Source organism: Panicum virgatum, chromosome 5K, assembly GCF_016808335.1.
Source record: "Panicum virgatum strain AP13 chromosome 5K, P.virgatum_v5, whole genome shotgun sequence".
In the NCBI taxonomy this organism is placed as follows: Eukaryota; Viridiplantae; Streptophyta; class Magnoliopsida; order Poales; family Poaceae; genus Panicum; species Panicum virgatum.
Genome location: NC_053140.1, coordinates 6,200,541 through 6,217,930, shown reverse-complemented (window position 1 = coordinate 6,217,930; position 17,390 = coordinate 6,200,541). Strand labels below are relative to the sequence as shown.

General features: G+C 44.0%; 1 protein-coding gene across 1 annotated transcript; it reads left to right on the top strand.

The window, feature by feature from the left end:
* Positions 1-250: 250 nt before the first annotated feature.
* Positions 251-17,273, top strand: LOC120709444 (probable glucuronosyltransferase Os01g0157700). Its single transcript, XM_039995071.1, has 4 exons — positions 251-349; positions 15,992-16,108; positions 16,671-16,856; positions 16,949-17,273. The coding sequence occupies exons 1-4, from the start codon at positions 251-253 to the stop codon at positions 17,138-17,140; spliced, it is 594 nt and encodes a 197-aa protein (XP_039851005.1). The 3' UTR covers positions 17,141-17,273.
* The last annotated feature ends 117 nt before the right edge of the window (positions 17,274-17,390 follow it).

The window sequence follows — 17,390 nt, the reverse complement described above, 5'->3', positions numbered from 1 at the left end:
CACCGCCGCCTTCTGCAAATATGTGGGACTGAAATTGCGCGTGCGATGAATAGAATTTCCCGTGAAGCCGGGTTTGGCTCCAGTTGAAGTTGAAGTTGTTGGTGCCTTGGAGGAGCCATTTTTGAAGCCTTAGCAAAGAGGGTCCTAAACTTGTCGTAGGTGGAGTAGCGATGGGTGGCAGAGTGCAGCACACCAGTCTAGCGGATTAAATACGGGCGTGGTAGCATGTCAGCCAAGCGCGAGGGCACCGATGCGGTCGGAGATGGCGCTTTGCAAATGCAGGATAGCAAGGTCGCTGGACATGTACCCGGTGGAGGGGCGCTGGAGACCAGGCTACAGCACTGCACAGGTAATGCAGATGGCAATGATGGGTTTATGGTTTCTCCGAAACAAAGTCCCATGCAGAAATACGAAATAATTGAATCAAAACAGAGAGATTCACACTGTGTTGCAATTGTGAAGCGACGTGAGGCCATGTTCGTGGCTTAATCACTGCTGTAACTCCAACTATGGTAATACGGACACCAAGCTCAAGAAGAGGATGGTCACTAAGCTCAGGTGCCTCAAACTACAAGATAGATAAAAAAAATGTCTCTTCTGTCAACACGAGCTATCTGTCTTACCAGTCACACAGCAGGGTCTCGTTTTGTCGGTGTTCCGAATCACCGACTAGTAAATTTATGCGCGCGTCACTGGTTCAGATGGTAGTGCAAGGATAAGACACAAGGTTTATACTGGTTCGGGCAGAACGTCCCTACGTCCAGTTCGAGCTCGTACTCTTGCACTCAGATTTGCAGTAGGCGTTACAAATGGACGAGAGAGGGAACATGGGTCCAAGTCTCTGGGTTGCGTGTGTACGTGTGTGGTTGAGTGGAATGGTTCGAGTCCGATTCATCCGTCCCCTGCCTACCACCTATTTACTACCTATGGTCTACGATAGGCTCTACTGGTCTATCTTGACCGATTCAGTAGGTTGGCCGCCTCCCATACCGGCACTGTTCCTGTATTGGCGGTGAGGGAGGCGCGGGATTCTCGCCGCGCGGCTCATGTCGTCAGCTTTGAGGCGCGGCGACTCGGCACGTCCTAGCGCGACGCACATCTGTAGGTCCTCTGTTGATATTGTCAGGCGGCGCAGCCGCGCCATGCCGCCGTCTGGAGGACGCGGGTTGCTTCATCACTCACTTCGGTCCGTACAGGGGCGTGGAGTAACCACATCCCTGATTCCCCGGGATCATGTCCATGGGACAAATCCTTTTTTCCCCGGGATCTTGTCGTCGCGGGCCGAGCAGGCCCCTCTTTGGGGAAGACGGCGTCCCCTCGCGGGGGTCGGGAAAGCCGGAACCCCTCCGCAGGGGTCAGGCGAGGCGGAGCCCCTTCACGGCGATCGGGCACGGAGGAGCCCTCTTGAGGGGCGCGGGTCGTTTCCTTCGTGTCGGGCCGTCTCGGATAGTTGGGCCTCGTCCTGAGTCCAACTACCCAGTGCCTCCGCCTAGGCTGTCACCTAGGAGGTTAAGTACTCTGATGGGCAGTATCAGGGGTACCCGTTATCCTTATCCTTATCGCCTTTCTTCTTCACGCTCTGTACGGTACCAAACCCCGTCGTATGGCCTCTATCCCGGATCACAAATCGTCTGATTGACCGACAGTCCTAAAAAACTTCTACCACCGATAGTCTGGTGGGAACCATCTTAACAAACCCAGACTACCCATTCTTGAGGAATGCAGGGTTTGCCTCTAACACCGCCATTGATGGAAGTTTAATATTTTCAAGCAACTCTGTTAACATTACATGACACTAGCGGGTGTGACAGTGCATAAGTGTGGTGTAGCCTCTGCGAGTTCTCATGGGATTGGCGCTAGGAAAGATTTTGACTTGAGCAATGAAGCTGGTAGCCTCTCTGGCAGGGTCACATCTAAAGTTTTATGCCACAAATACATGCTTCAAGTCCTTTTAACGCCACTCCCTGGGTATTAACCCCAACGATGTCCCCCGGCAGAGCCATCTACACGGATTCATGGTGCATTTCCATCGACGTCACTTTCCCCTCAAGGATGGTGGGCCCAAAGGTCACCATCATCCTAGCTTTCAGTTCACCAGTCTGCAGATGGTGCCTACCCCGCCAATCTTATATATGCATATAAGGGGAAGGCGCAGGGGCTGCTTGTCCACTAAGATCTTGGGATCTTCCATCTTGCCCAGCACATCAAGGAGGGGCAGGCCCTCATACCAGACCATGTTGTCTGACCTCATGGTCAATATCCCCGTCCAATCCCGAAATGGTCACGAATGCTGGGTCAAACCCAATCTTCTGCAGGAAGGACCGCACATGCTCTACAATTGTGTTGTACCGTTCCTAGGAGTACTTGGGGGTGATGGCATCCATTTGAATTTTCAAAATGTAATTATCAACAATAGCAGAATGTACAACTACTAGTTGCTACAGGTTGTGAATTAGATACAATTATACATTATACAAATAGTAGAAGTACCATGTTGATGCAGCAAATCATCCGCTTCATACCAAGAGCATTGGCCAGAATCAACTCCTTCAGACCTAAAGCAGTAAACCTAAATAGGATATAAAGGCAACACGTAAAGGAATCAACTCCTTCAGACCTAACCAAGGAACAACTAGAAACCACATAGGACATAGGGCATTACGCCCCAAGGCGGCCTGAACCTGTCTAAACCACTGTGTCCCTTCAACTCCTCCACCAACCGAATCCTACTATGTGTTACACCTCTGGCCGAATCTCTAAATAGGGTTCCCTCGAATACCTACTCGCGGTACTCAGCCATTGTCAACCGCACTCACCACAAACTCCTCCTAATAACGGTCCCTGACTGACCTGCTTTAATACCAATTGTTGCGAAAGCGGTGCCCCACCAACTTTCAAGAAGCGGTACCAAGGTGGTGTGGCACACTTCTTCTCGGACCCTATAACCACACTACACCGATGAGACCTTCACCTAGATACGAACACGGGAGACCAACTGTATATAAGAGAACTCAAATCTTTATTCACTATAAATTAGTATAACATAAGACTCTTGTACTCTTTATATGGCTATTCTACCATGGAACAACTACACTATATGGCTATCATGCTACCTCCTACTTATGTCATGGTATGAAAAGAGGGAAGAAGAGCACCTTTATTTATAGGTGCTCATTGGTGTTGTGGTGATGCAATATGGCAATTTTCACACTATTTTTTTTTACAAAATATCTATCTCTAGAATTTTCCCCATCCTTATCCAACTATGCAAATTATCTAATTCTAGACAGGTATTATCTTCCCATGAAGCATGGCAACTCCTCTCTCTTGCCATTTCCAAATTATTCTAGAACCTTCTCAAGTATGCATTGTTATTTTTAACAATAGATGTTGTATTCAGAAAGTTCTAGATGTTATATTTAGTGACCACACATATGGGCCCTATTTGGTTTGTGCTACCCTAGGAGTAGCACAAACTTTGACCATTAATTACTAGTATTAAATGGAAGCAGATTGCAAAAGTAACTCCACAACCCTTGCGCTACTTCGTGAGACGAATCTAATGAGGTCTTAGACCGCACGATTAGAGGATGTTTACTATAGTATTATTGTTACTAATCATGGATTAATTACCGTCATTAGATTCATCGCGAAAAGTTACACCCATCCCTAAAAAGATTTTGCAAATAAACTTCATTTAGTACACCATGTATGGAAGATTCTATTTTGTGCTACGAGTGATCCAAACGGGGCAATGATAGAGCCGAATCATCATTCCGGCATAGTATCACTGTGTTATTGGCAACTACACTAATTGTCACTGCATAATGTGTATACTGTATAGAAGAATAGAAGAATAACGTGTATACTGTATACGTGTATACTAGCATATCCCAACAATGTCTAAAGTTGCATTGCTGCTGTGTTCTATCATCATTGCTGTTTCATCTTGCCTAGATTCGATTCATACCTGATTTTAACATTAGATCAGATTGTGAGCATCTTGCCCATCATTATTACTTGTTTTTAAATAGTGGAATACCAATTACTTGCCGAACCACAAATTAATTGACACTGTTGCTGGTTTTCTGCATCTTGCCCTACGAGTGGGACGAAAGGGATTGATGAGTGATGACGAGGAAGGCAAACATTGGTGTGCTTGCATTGGTACACAACAAGGAGTAGTGCAGGTTGCTCAAAAAAACAAGGAGTAGTGCAGTTGCTAAATTAGACTTGCAATGTCACCACTCACCAGTCCTCTCCTGAGTTACAAACAACAAAGGTCAGTATTGTTCAAAAGAACCCTTCAAGTGTATTAACGGAATATTTGCACCACTCGCTAGTAGCTACCACTTCAGAAGAAAGTACGGTATTCGCACACTGGCGGCACATCAAAATATGTTGTAATCTTGCACTGTGATTTTATTCAGAAAGTTACATGCGTTGAAATTTCAGACTTCAGACAACTGAGTAGCACGTTCATGGCCAAACAATTGACAAAGCAGGGATTCCGCTTAAGCATGCGGGGAGCTCTGTGGTATTCCTTGAAATATTATTAGTATGACGTTTTCTATGAACTGGGCGTATAGCCCGCGCATTTGCGCAGCTAGTATTGAAAATTCAAAAATTTGCATATCGTTGTATTCTTACTTAAAGATTATACTATTTTTTTTACCATACATCATCCTATTTATTATCATAAATTATGTCTTATTGTTGATTAAAACAATTCAACTATGATCTACCTATAATAACAATTTGATTTGTTGAGCTTTAATAATATTATGCAGATAATTATTCTTATTTTCATTTTATTTTGATTGACTGTTGTTAGCTTTAGTTTTTGTTAGTAGTATATATATTTGTAATTGATACATAGCTAAATGATATTTTATATTTAATTTTTCATAATGGCATCGGTGGGTGATTTTTAATTAGACACAGGGGTATTTTAGGCTAATTTTTATCGTAATGGCATTGGTGGGTAATTTTTATTTTTCTATTTTTTCAATTAATGTGAGAATTTTTAGGCCTTGAGAGCGAACATGGAGGCTCCGTTTGTTGGCCAAATAAAAAGATAACTAGGCGTATAGCCCGCACATTTGCGTGGCTAGTATTGAAGATTCAAAAATTTGCATATCGTTATATCCTTACTTAAATGTTATACTATTTTTTTATCATACATCATCCTATTTATTATTGTAAATTATGTCTTATTGTTGATTAAAACAATTCAACTATGATCTACCTATAATAACAATTTGATTTGTTGAGCTTTAATAATATTATACAGATAATTATTCTTATTTTTATTTTATTTTGATTGATTGTTGTTAGCTTTAGTTTTTATTAATAGTATATATTTGTAACTGATGCATAGCTAAATGGTATTTTATATTTAATTTTTCATAATGGCATTGGTGGGTGATTTTTAGTTAGGCATAGGGGTATTTTAGGCTAATTTTTATCGTAATGGCAGTTGTGGGTAATTTTTATTTTTCTATTTTTCTTCGATTAATGTGAGAATTTATAAGCCTTGAGAGTGAATGTGAATGCTCCGTTTGTTTACCAAATAATAAGATAAAAGATAGATTTGACGTGACCGTGCTATTTAGACTCTACTCCCTCCGTTTTTTTTAATGTAGTATTTGCCTTGGCTACACAGACCAAGGAGGTGGTTAAATTCTCTGCCCTCCGATTAATTCTGACCTCGATTAATACTCCAACTAGTCAGGCCTTGTTTATATTAGTTCCCTTCAAAATTACAAAATTTTACAAGATTTTCCATCATATCGAATCTTTTAACATGCATAAAGTATTAAATATAGCTAAATAAAATAACTAATTATATAGTTTGTCTATAATTTGCGAGACGAATCTTTTAAACCTAGTTAACCCATGGCTATAATTTGCGAGACGAATTTTTTGAGCCTAGTTAACCCATGGTGGGACAATAATTACCAAATACAAAAGAAAGTGATATAGTGCTTTACACCCAAAACTTTATGCATCTAAACAAGGCCTCAATTCTACATGCCGGCATGCAAATCCATCCACAGCACTCACGGCCCCACGCTAACGCTTGCCCACTCACGGTGCCAAGTAAACTAAAGTCCTGTTTGGTTTCAAATAAGTCACCTCTTATAAGTCAAAAAGTGAAAAAAATGACTTATTTTGCCAAACACTACCAACTTATGAGTCATCCCAACTTATAAGCAATAAGTAGCTCCACTCCTGCTTAAAACTTATAAGTACCCCTTTTCCGCACACCGCCCCTCCCAACCTCCCTCCCGAACTGGCCGCAGCTCGTTGCGCCACCGGCCGCTCCTCACGCCGGATCCGGCCGCCGCGCGCCGCGCGAACTCGGATCGGTGTGGCGGAGGAGCCGAGGCGCCACCTCTCGCGGCCGCTATGGACCGGATCTCCGGCCTCCGTCATGGCAGCCACCGCCGCCATGGACCCACGAGAAGGAGGGAGGGAGGGGGCGAAGGGCCGGTGGAGGCGAGGAAAGGGAGGGCAGGGGAGGAGGGGCGGTGAAGGCGTAGAGGGAGGGCGGGAGGAGGGAGGGAGGAGGGTGGAGGGTGTGCAGGAGGAGGCCGACGGCGATGGCGGAGCGGCGCAGGAGGAACCAGCAGTGGCGGAATGACGCAGGAGGAGGGCGGTGCGGCAGGAGAGAGAGAGTGGGGGGGCCGAGAGGGAGTGAAAAAGAAGAAATACAATTATATAAGTCACTTACAACCAAACACCTCTGATTTATAAGTCACTGGTTTTAAGTCACCCGACTTATAAATAGGTGGCTTATTTGAAACCAAACATCTATTTCTAACTTTTTTCAGAAACCAAATACGACGTCTATTAAAAAATGGAGGGAGTACTGTCGGTTACCAAAATAAGACTGCAATCTTGCGATGCCGTTTCATTCAGGAAGTGACTAGACTTTCAGTTGTATTCAGGTATCGAACAAGTATTGAGTTGCATTGCATTCAGGAATGGAGACTTTCATACAACCGGCGCGCAACTTCTCTTCTGAGAAGTTAGGTTTCGAGCAAATTGACAGTAACAATTCAGTGGGGACGCATGCAATGTGCACGGAAACCAAATTAAGCTACATTCCTGCAAATCGGATTATATTCAGGAAATGACTTGCGTTCAGGATCAGGCATGTCAGAAAACTGACTTGCAACATTTCAGGAGAGATGCCTCGTGACGGATCAAAAGGGACAGGGTTACCGCGTGTTCGATCATCAGCAGGCATAGGGAAGTCTCGCGTGGCATTTGGTCGATAAAGGTTCGTAGACTCGGAGGATTTGAAGCCTCTCGAGTATCGATTTGGTTGGTTGCTTCCTTCAGTTAACGCGCGCCACTGATCAGAACCGCCCTGGCGTCGAGAACTCCAGAAGGAGTACGGCGTGGCGCCGTGCTGCATCCGGCGCCGGCGCGCCGCGTCGAGCGGCATGGCGCGCGAGCTTCACGGGCTCACGGCCACGGGGACTCGGGCAGCATCCTCCTGAGGGCTGTGGCCAGGGCCACCAAGAGGATTTGCAACACGACCGACGCTGCGAGGTCCGTCGTGGCGGAGCGCAGCCTCCGCGTCGCCGGCCTCGTCCCCGTGGCGGACGGCATCGGAGCTTACCGCGACGCACAGCGCGCACGTTTCGGGCTGGAGAGCAGCGGTGGCGGAGGGCCTTCGCCGCCGCGCCAAGCGATGCCGGACCTTCAGGAGGACGCCAGCACGCGGAAGGAGAGGCGAGCGTGCCGAGAACGGCCGGAAGGCGACGGTGTCCTGCGAGACAACGAATTCTCTGTCGGCATCAAAGTGCAATAGAACTTTTCATGCTAACTGCATTGCTTGCAGCTCAACTTAAATGTTGCCGAGTTGCACGAATTCTCTGTTCTTGAAAAGATGCAATTACTAAATGCAGATAGACGCCTTGAACTCCAACTGCGTACTGTCATGTTAGCTTCACAGAAAGGAAAATGCTTGTGCCTAACTGATCAGTTCATGCAAAACTGCATCAGTAAATGAACTTTAGATTGTCCGTAACTGCAATCAGTGGTGCTCTGCTGCGCATACCCAGCCACCATGGCAGTAGGCAGATAACATTCGCCTAGATTAAAATATAATAGGTTTTTCTAAAAAAGATTTAACAGAAAATTGTTACTAGTTATTACTCCGTACGCATCTTAATTGACACTGTTGAACTGAGCTCTAAGCAGGCCAACAAAGCATCCACATAAGCAACGACCATGCAGCAATGGTAGCAACAACCAAGCCATCAACGGTGTACAACATAGTTTGAACTTTGAAACGTAAGATCAGAAGCTTTGGGAATGACAATTGACATCATGCCAGGGCGCCCGAGCCGCTGACTCGCTGAGATCACACCGAAACGATCACGTTTAGCCCTGCAAATGGGTTAGAAACCAAACTATATCCACACTAATCCATTCTTATTAGAGAAATTAATATTACTCATATCACTCCAAACCACCACCACCATAAACCAATCCAATCCAAACATTTTAGCTCATGATGTAATAAACTATTAGCCAAACTATAGTTACAACCCAATAAGAACCTGTTTCCTAAAAAGAATTTATAGTGTAGATTTTGCAACACCATTTTACACAGAGTAGCTGTCAGTTATATTGAGCCATTTTCAACAAATTTTAATTAATTTCGATAAAATTTTATAGTGTGAACGCGAGGTTTTGTTTTTAGGGTCCGGCTCTTGACGTGAGACCCACGTATAATTCCAGCCACACTGTTTTGCACAAAGTAGCTGCTAGTCATGCCGAGTCATCTCTAACAAATTTCAGTTAACTTCGATAAAATTTTATAGTGTGGACGCGATGTTTTATATCTAGCGTCCGGCTCTTGACGTGGGACCCACGTGTAGTTCTAGCTACACTGCTTTGCATAGAGTAGCTCCTAGTCATACTGAGTCATCTACAATAAATTTCAGTCAATTTCGATAAAATTTTATAGTGTGAACACGAGTTTTTATTTCTAGAGTCCGGCTCTTGACGTGGGGCACGCGTGTAATCCTAGCCACACTATTTTGCATAAAGTAGCTGCTAGTCATACTGAATCATCTTCAACAAATTTCAGACAATTTTGATAAAATTTTATAATGTGAACGCGAGGTTTTATTTTTAGGGTCCGGCTCTTACGCGATCGACATTTATATATAGTCATACTGTTTTACATAAAGAATATATTTCAGCCCACCCCAATCCACTCCAATCTATATTTATATAGAACCAACTCCACCTCACCCCACTAGCCAATACAACCCATTTGGATCCACCCAAACACAATCCATATCAAAACTCAATCCATTAAACCTATTTTAACCCAAACCATTACCGGGGCTAATCACGTTCGATTTCTCCGCGACACGAGAGGCGGGCGAGGCGGGGGAGCAAGGACGGGGCGGAGCTCAGCCGCCCTTCTGCGATGGCAGCGCGGTTCCTCGCGGGCGCTAGAAATAGAAGCCCCCCTCCCTCACGACCCGTTCCATCCGATGATTCAGTCTCCAGTTCTCCACTCGTCGCAAAAAAAAAAATGATTCAGTCTCCACGTGGCAGCTATCGGGGCAGGGCTGCACGGATGGAACTGTACAGCCCTGCTGTACCCAATTTTTTTCCGTCGCAGAAGCCAACAAGCGCACGTCCGCTGTGCTGTTCGGGCGTTCCGCTGTGTGCTGGACAGTGGCGTTGTCTTTTTTTTATCCGGCCTACTATTCCACTTTCCATTACACATGTTATCGTATCTATTCGCCAACTCTTCGGTTCTCGGTTTTCTATGTAGGGGTGATACGAGATTCACAGATCTCATTTCACCATCATTTTAATTTTGATAATTGATTAGGTTGGACAAATGACATGTATGATTCTTGTTTCTTTCTTCTAATACTATTTTTACTTCTTTAATTTGCTTTGGTTTTTGCCTTCATGCATTAGGTACCAGGCATTTATTCCACGCGCGCTATTGCACGTCGTTGTGTCGTAGAAGGCTTCCCCCCAATTCTATTGTACAATCATTTTAGCGTTTTGAAGTGTTTAACAACACTTATAATTCTGGAACATTTTGAACTGTTTAACTACATCTATTCAGAACTTTTTCAAATGTTCTAATGTTCCAGTACAATCTTGAAATAATTTACAAACTGTTTCAGAACAATCTGAAATGATTTCCAAACAAACCCATTATTCGCCTAAACGGTTGTTTAACCCATTTACACAGTGCACAGTGGTATATCATTTCCGTTTAATTGGTTATTTCGACCATTTAAACGGTCATTTTTCCTGTTTAAACATCCGTTTTACCCGGATAATGAGCTAAACGGCAGGTGACTGACTATTTACCGTTTAGCATTTAGGATAACACTGAACAAACCTGAAATATTTTTTAATCATTTAAAACATTATGAAGTGTTTAACACTATTTACTGGGAAGTTTTCTTGTAAATATCTTTTTCACCACAATCTGAGATGTTCCCAAACTGATCTAAATGTTTCCAAACAAACCTGAGTAATTTTTAATTATTAAGAACATCATAAAATGTTCTAAACTTTTAAAAATGTTTCCAAAACAAATGTGAAATAGTTTTTTAATCATTCAGAACATTACAAAGTGTTTAACAACACATTATTGAGAATTTTTTGTCTCAAAAATTTCTCAGAAACTTTTTTGTGTAAACAATATTTTAGAACATTCTGAGATGCTACCAAATAAATAAAAAATGTTCCGAAATACTCTGAAATATTCCCAAACAAAGTCTTGAATGTTTTAGAACTAAATAGATTTCAAACAAATACAATGTGTTCAGAACTTTTGGAAATGTTTTAATGTTCCAAAAGAATTTTCAAATGTTTCCCAAATATATCTGAAATGTTTCGAAACATTCTAAAATGTTTTTCAAACAAATCTAAAAATATTTTTAATCATTCGGAACACTATGAAGTTTTTAGCGGCATTTTTTGGGAACTTTTTGTGAATATTTTTTCCAGCACACTGTGAGATGTTCCCAAACTAATCTAAATGTTTCAGAACACTAAAATATTTCCGAACAAACCTGAATTGTTTTTAATCGTTTCAACATTTATTTAGAATTTTTTGAAATGTTCTAATGTTCCAGTGCAATTTTGAAATATTTTCCAAACATATCTGAAATGTTCCCAAAATTTTAAATTGTTTAACAACATTTAATCAGAACTTTTCGAAATGTTCTAATGTTTCAGTACAAATCTGAAATGTTTCGGAACAATTTGAAAAGTTTCAAACATTTAGAACCTTTCCAAATTGTCTAACAATATTTTACAATCGAACTTTTCTTGTACACACACAAATATTTTTAGGAACACTGAAATGTTTTGGATCTAACCTGAAACAAATCACTTTGGAATCAAATGTTCTTCAAACGATAGCTTAATGGACCGGGCCCCAGCTTCCGCTCCCGCGAGGCGCGGGGCGCGCCCCAGACTTTCTGCGACGTGATCACGTGGAGTCGCATAAAGCGACATATAGACGCCCCCGTGAGGGAGCGCTCGCTCGCGCCGGTGCACGCGCTCCGCTCGGCTCGTCGCTCGGCCGGCCCGTTACAAACTCTCGCCATCGACGCACGCACATATGTTAGGGCCGGCATTATCAGGCTGCCGTCTGTCGTCTGCTACAACTCGCCGCCGTTGCGAGTCGCCGCCGCCGGCTGCCACCTGTCGGTGCCCTGACCCAGCAGTCCGGATCCAACCAGTGATGATGCTGCGTGTTCCTCGTTCTAGATGTAGATGCAAGAGACAATACAGTAACACACGGGTTTATCCTGATTCCGGCCGTGGGGCCATACGTCCAGCAAAAGTGTGTGCGAGAGCACTGTACTATCTTGCACCGGAGGTGCCTGTAGTAGGGGGTACGAGCGAGGCGAGAGAGGGAGGGAAACTCCCAAGTCTCTGCTAGAGAAGGAGTTGATTGAGCCGAGTGCCAATATCGGATTTCAGAGGAGCGTGTGTCCTCTGCTAGTAGTACGAAACGTTATGTCCTACCGAATGAGCCGACCGCGACCCCATTAAAGGAAACATGCCTCCTCTTTTTATAGACACAAGGAGGGACTGTGTACATGCGTAGGGGATCGTGGAAGTCGTCGTCTTTTCCCCGAATCGCGGGGTGTAGTGGTCGTGCACTGTGGGAAGTACACTGTGGGCATGGCGTCGGGCGTGGCAGTCGTCCTGGGCATCGTCCTTGGCCTTGCGGAGATCGCGCCGGCGTCCTGACAGCCCCAGCAGGCGGCGTGGTCGTCGTTATAGGGTGTACTGTCTTCCAGGTGTGGCGTGGCGGCGTTCCGTGGGCCCTGCAGGCCAGGATCTTGCATATATATGTGCGCCAGCGGTAGTGGGGCATGTGGCGGTCCCGGGCCCCCCTGGGTGGAGTGCTAGCGCGTGCGCTATGGGGGTCCGGGAGTCATGTGGAGGTCCCGGACCCCTCGAGGGGAGAGGTTCGGCTGCTAGTGCTGAGCATCCCTCCTTGGGGGACACGTGACGATGCCGGATCCCTTCCCGAGCAGGGGACGGGTCCGGGGCCGTTGGTGTGGTGAGGTGGAGTCCGGACAGCAGAAGTTGACAGAATAGTAACGAGAGCTGTGCCGAGCATGTCTCGTACCGCGTCGTAGGTTCCCACAGTGTTGCCACAGCGTCCGGGATGGCGGAGCAGTGACCGGAGTTGGCGGACGGGACTCCGGTCACAGCCACTGTGGGGAATGGCGGCCTGACGCCGTCTAATGTTGGCGTTGTGGAGGAGTTGTTGGCATTTAATGCCTCCATACGACGGGCGGGTGAGCGGAAGGGCCGTTTGTCCTTTTCGTCGAGGGGTGGCCTCGAGCGAGACGGAGACGATTCGTCCCGCTCGAGGATAGGTTCGCTACCCTCGAGCGAGGCGGAGACGATTCGCCTCCCCGAGGGTAGGCTCGATACCCTCGAGCGAGGTGGAGACGCAGGGCGCGCTCGAGGGTCTCGATGGGAGCCCTCGAGCGAGACGGAGATCACCCCGCGGGTCCGAGGGGGGTGCGGATGGGCCGCGTGCTGTGCTTCTTTGAGTCCTTTCCTTTCTTCTAGATTGGAAGAAGTCCGTAGGCCTTCGTGGACTCAGTTGTCTAATATGTGTTTGTATTTTTAGGATGATTTTAGTACCTCGATTATGGTGCCTCTAATCGTGGTCCCCCACACCACTGCTGCGAGTCGCTGCCGCCGGCCGCCGCCACTCCGATCCGTCGATCTGGACGACGCACGCACCATGGCAGGAGGACCACACGAAGACGAGTCCGCCACGGTGACCTTTTCTCATCCGATGCCCTTGTTGGTCCCTATTGTGCATGACGGTGTCCTTGGGTGCCTTGGAGACGAAGGGCAACAGATAACACAGGTATAGTTATTGCCTATTTTTCTTCTGCGATTTGATGATACGCATCCTCCACCTAGTACTAATTTGTGAGCACATGCTAGGTCGTTCAAAGCACCGAGTCCATCACTGCAGAAGCAATATTGAATGAAACACCAGATAATGAGAAATTCAAATATGATCACAATGTTTTATTTGGTTGTAATGCACTTTTAATCCTCCATTGATTAGACAACAGGCGGCTGATAAAGTTACACAAACTCTGATCGTTCCTGAAATTGGAATGTCTTTTGAATCTGAAAAAGCAGCTTTTGATATATACAACACCTATGCAGGCAATGTTGGATTTAGTATTAGAAAGAGTGACACAAAGAAACGAGAAGATGGTACTATCTCTAACAAACATATAGTTCGCAGCAGCCAAGGTTATCGAAAAAATAAATCATCATCAAAGAGTACTACAAGGACTGGTTGCAATGCTCGTGTTCAATTTAGTATGAGCAGGGAGGGGGTTTGAACAGTATAAAAGGTTGTACTTGATCACAACCATTACCTTGCTAGTCCAAATAAAAGGCAGAAATTGAGATCCCAAAGAAGTGTTGAAGAAGCAGATAGGAAGATGATTGCCCAGATGAGGGAGGGCGGGATGAAGCCATCCTAGGTGTTTGAGTTTATGGTGCAATTTTATGGTGGAGCTGACAAAGTGCCATTCTCATAAATTGATTGCAATAATGAGATTGGTCGACAACGCAAGAAGTATTTAGAGTCCAATGATGCACAAATACTGTTGGAATACTTGAAAAATAAGCTGATAGAGGATCCAGCTTTTTTATGCCATTGAAATAGATCAGGAAGATGTTAGGATGGCTATTTTTTTTTGGGCAGATGGTCAATCTATCATGGATTACGCGTGTTTCGGTGATGTTGTGTCTTTTGACACCTTCAGACTAATAAGTTTGAAATGCCTTTTGCTCCTCTCCTTGGAACGAACCATCACATGCATATCATAATTTTTGGGGCTGCTTTATTGTTTAACGAGACTATTGAGTCATTTGTTTGGCTTTTTGAAACCTTTCTAACAGCAATGTCAGGCAAGCATCCTAGTACAATTTTCACTGATCAAGATGCAGCCATGGCAGGAGCAATTGCTTATGTATTCCGGAATACAAGCCATCGTCTTTGTTTGTGGCATATTTATCTAAATGCTGCTAAACATCTAGGTCATGTAATTCAAAAGCATCCCGAGAAGTTTCTTCCCGATTTTAAGAGATGTGTCTATGAAGATAGATCAGAATTTTACTTCAACAAGAAATGGAATGAATTGTTGCGTGAGTACAATCTTGAGGACAATGAGTGGATGTTAAACCTATATGACTTAAGAACCAAGTGGGCTGCTGTGTATCGGGACTCATTTACACCTGATACAAACTCTACTCAAAGAAGTGAAGGTATGAATAACGTATTTAAGAAAAGATTTCGTAGGAAGCTGGGTCTTTCAGAACTCCTTGTAGAGTGTGAGAAGGTTTCCAGTAGCCTTTGTAAAAATGAGGAATGAAGATTTTGAATCACGTCGAAAGAGCCCAGTTACTTACATCCCAAATTGTCCTCTATTGAAGACTGCTGCTGAGTCATATACAGGTAGGATGTATAAAGAATTTGAGGAAGAATTTAAAGAACAATTTTTATTCTCTTGTAAATTGTTAGACACTAATGGATCAATCTTAACATATACGGTTACACATATGTACTCTGATTATGGAGCAACGGTCGTATTCAATTAAGAAGATATTACCATTAAATGTGCATGCCGAAAGTACGAATCTATAGGTATAGGTATGTATCCTCAAAGTCAATTGCAATAGTATAATTTCTAATACAAACTGATGGAGTATGACATCCATATTTTATAGGTATATTGTGCAAGCATGCCCTCAAAGTCTTCAATGTAAATGATGTTTTCATATTGCCATCACAATATATATTGAATAGATGGAAAAAAATATGCAAAGAGAGGGTTTTGTATTGAGAAACAAGAATATGAGAAGGAAAGTTTGAACACTCGTGCTGCACGTATCTCACAAAAGGCAACATCTCTTGCATTGAAGTGTTCATTGTCGAAAGAACTACTTGATGATTTGGAGAATGCCATAGATAAGTTGGACTTGGAAGCAGATAATTCTATAAGCAACATGCAAGAAAAAGACGATGAGGTTCCTCTAGTTTCAGCTGATTGCGCTACAGCAGACACATTCAGTGGCAAAATATCATTTAGAATCCCTCGGGTGGTAAAAGGCCCAAAGAACAAAAGAGGGACCATCTCCTTTGAAAAGAATAAAGGGAAGAAAAAGAAAAGTGGTAAAAAGAAAGGTACTGATCCTATCAATTCTAGCATATTTTCCTGGTTCTTGGCTATTATAATTAACTTCATATGTTTGAAAATAGGACAAGATACAACAAATGCAGTGGAAAATAGACGACATGAGGATGCAAATCTAGAGCAATTTACCGTAAGCCATATGCCTTAGACTATATTCACTTTTCATATTTGATTTTCTTACATGCAACAAGTTATAATCAGATTCATATTTTGCTATATAGGATCTTCATGATGGTAGCATTGATGCTAACAAGACATTGCCAGACTTTGCAAATGATGTGTATGTGCAATCTTCGTCCATGGCTGCTCAATTGATCCAAAGTGGATATGCTAATACCGTAATGCCATACATGAATATGTATGGCAATTCTTCTATAGTGGGCGCTCCTTATATCCAAGGAGGATATACAAATCTCTTACTAGGAGTTGATCGAGCTGCCACATCACAGCAGGCTGTTAAGAAATTAAATTTTGAAGAGTGACAAATCAAGCATATTTGCAATACGACTTTTTTTTCACTTGTACTGGGACCATATACCTCATTTATAATGTTGGACGTGGATTACATCATACAATATTCCTATTGAGAGAAACAATCTCATTTTTTTTGTCAAGAAGATGCGAGCCAATGAATTTATCTACTCTGTGTGTCAACGTGCGTGCATGGTGGCGGTCTCCTCTTGCCATGGTGCGTGCGTCGTCGTCCAGATCGACGGAACGGACTGGCGGTGTCAGCGTCCGGCGTTGGCGCGGCAACTTGTTGCGGCAGCCGGCAGCGGCGGCCGGCGGCAGCGACTCGCAGCAGCGGCGAGTTGTAGCAGACGACGGTGGCGAGAGTTTGTGATAACAGAAGAGGGACCAACCTGCAACTCATCACAAATCACAGGCGGGTACTCAAAGGATTCAAGCACTAATGGAACAAAAAGAACCTCCACCTCCCTGGACGCGGCAGATACCAGCACAAACAGGAACTCAAGCTCTGAACCTCTGAAAATAAACATCTCTGGAATTGGGTTCAGGAGCTCAATCCTATGGGATTCAGGAAGATCACTCGTCAGGAGAAACTCATCAGCAGGCGCTACTCAGGTTTGTCATTTGAGCCCCACAATAGTGATTGTATTACAACAGTTATGATTCTCCATGATAATTCCCTGACGATATTTTTTTGGTGATGTCAGGATCTCATCCAGATTGTACATCAAATGGCCGTGGAAGGTGAAAACAAGCTTAAGGGCGTCACTTCTGACTGTTCTGAGTCTCAGATAATGTTGTGGCACCTAGACATGCCAAGATTTACTCTAATACCTGAAGAACAGGAGACTCAGCAGCAGCAGCAGAGTCTAGTGGTGACTGGTGAGAGACGAAGATAAACCCACGACATGAGATTGTTAGTCGTGGAAGAAGCATGCTGCGATGTAATTATCAAGATAGAATTGGCAAACAATACCTTCATCACGTATAGCAGTTACTTCACAGATGTGGGCACAACTGAGCCTTGAGTTTTATTAAGAAGTTAATAACCTACTACAAAAAGATCCAATATTATTGGTCCAAAAAATTTCATAACACCAAGTCTTGTGCCTATCTTCTAATGCTAAGTCTGGAGGTACAAAATTATCC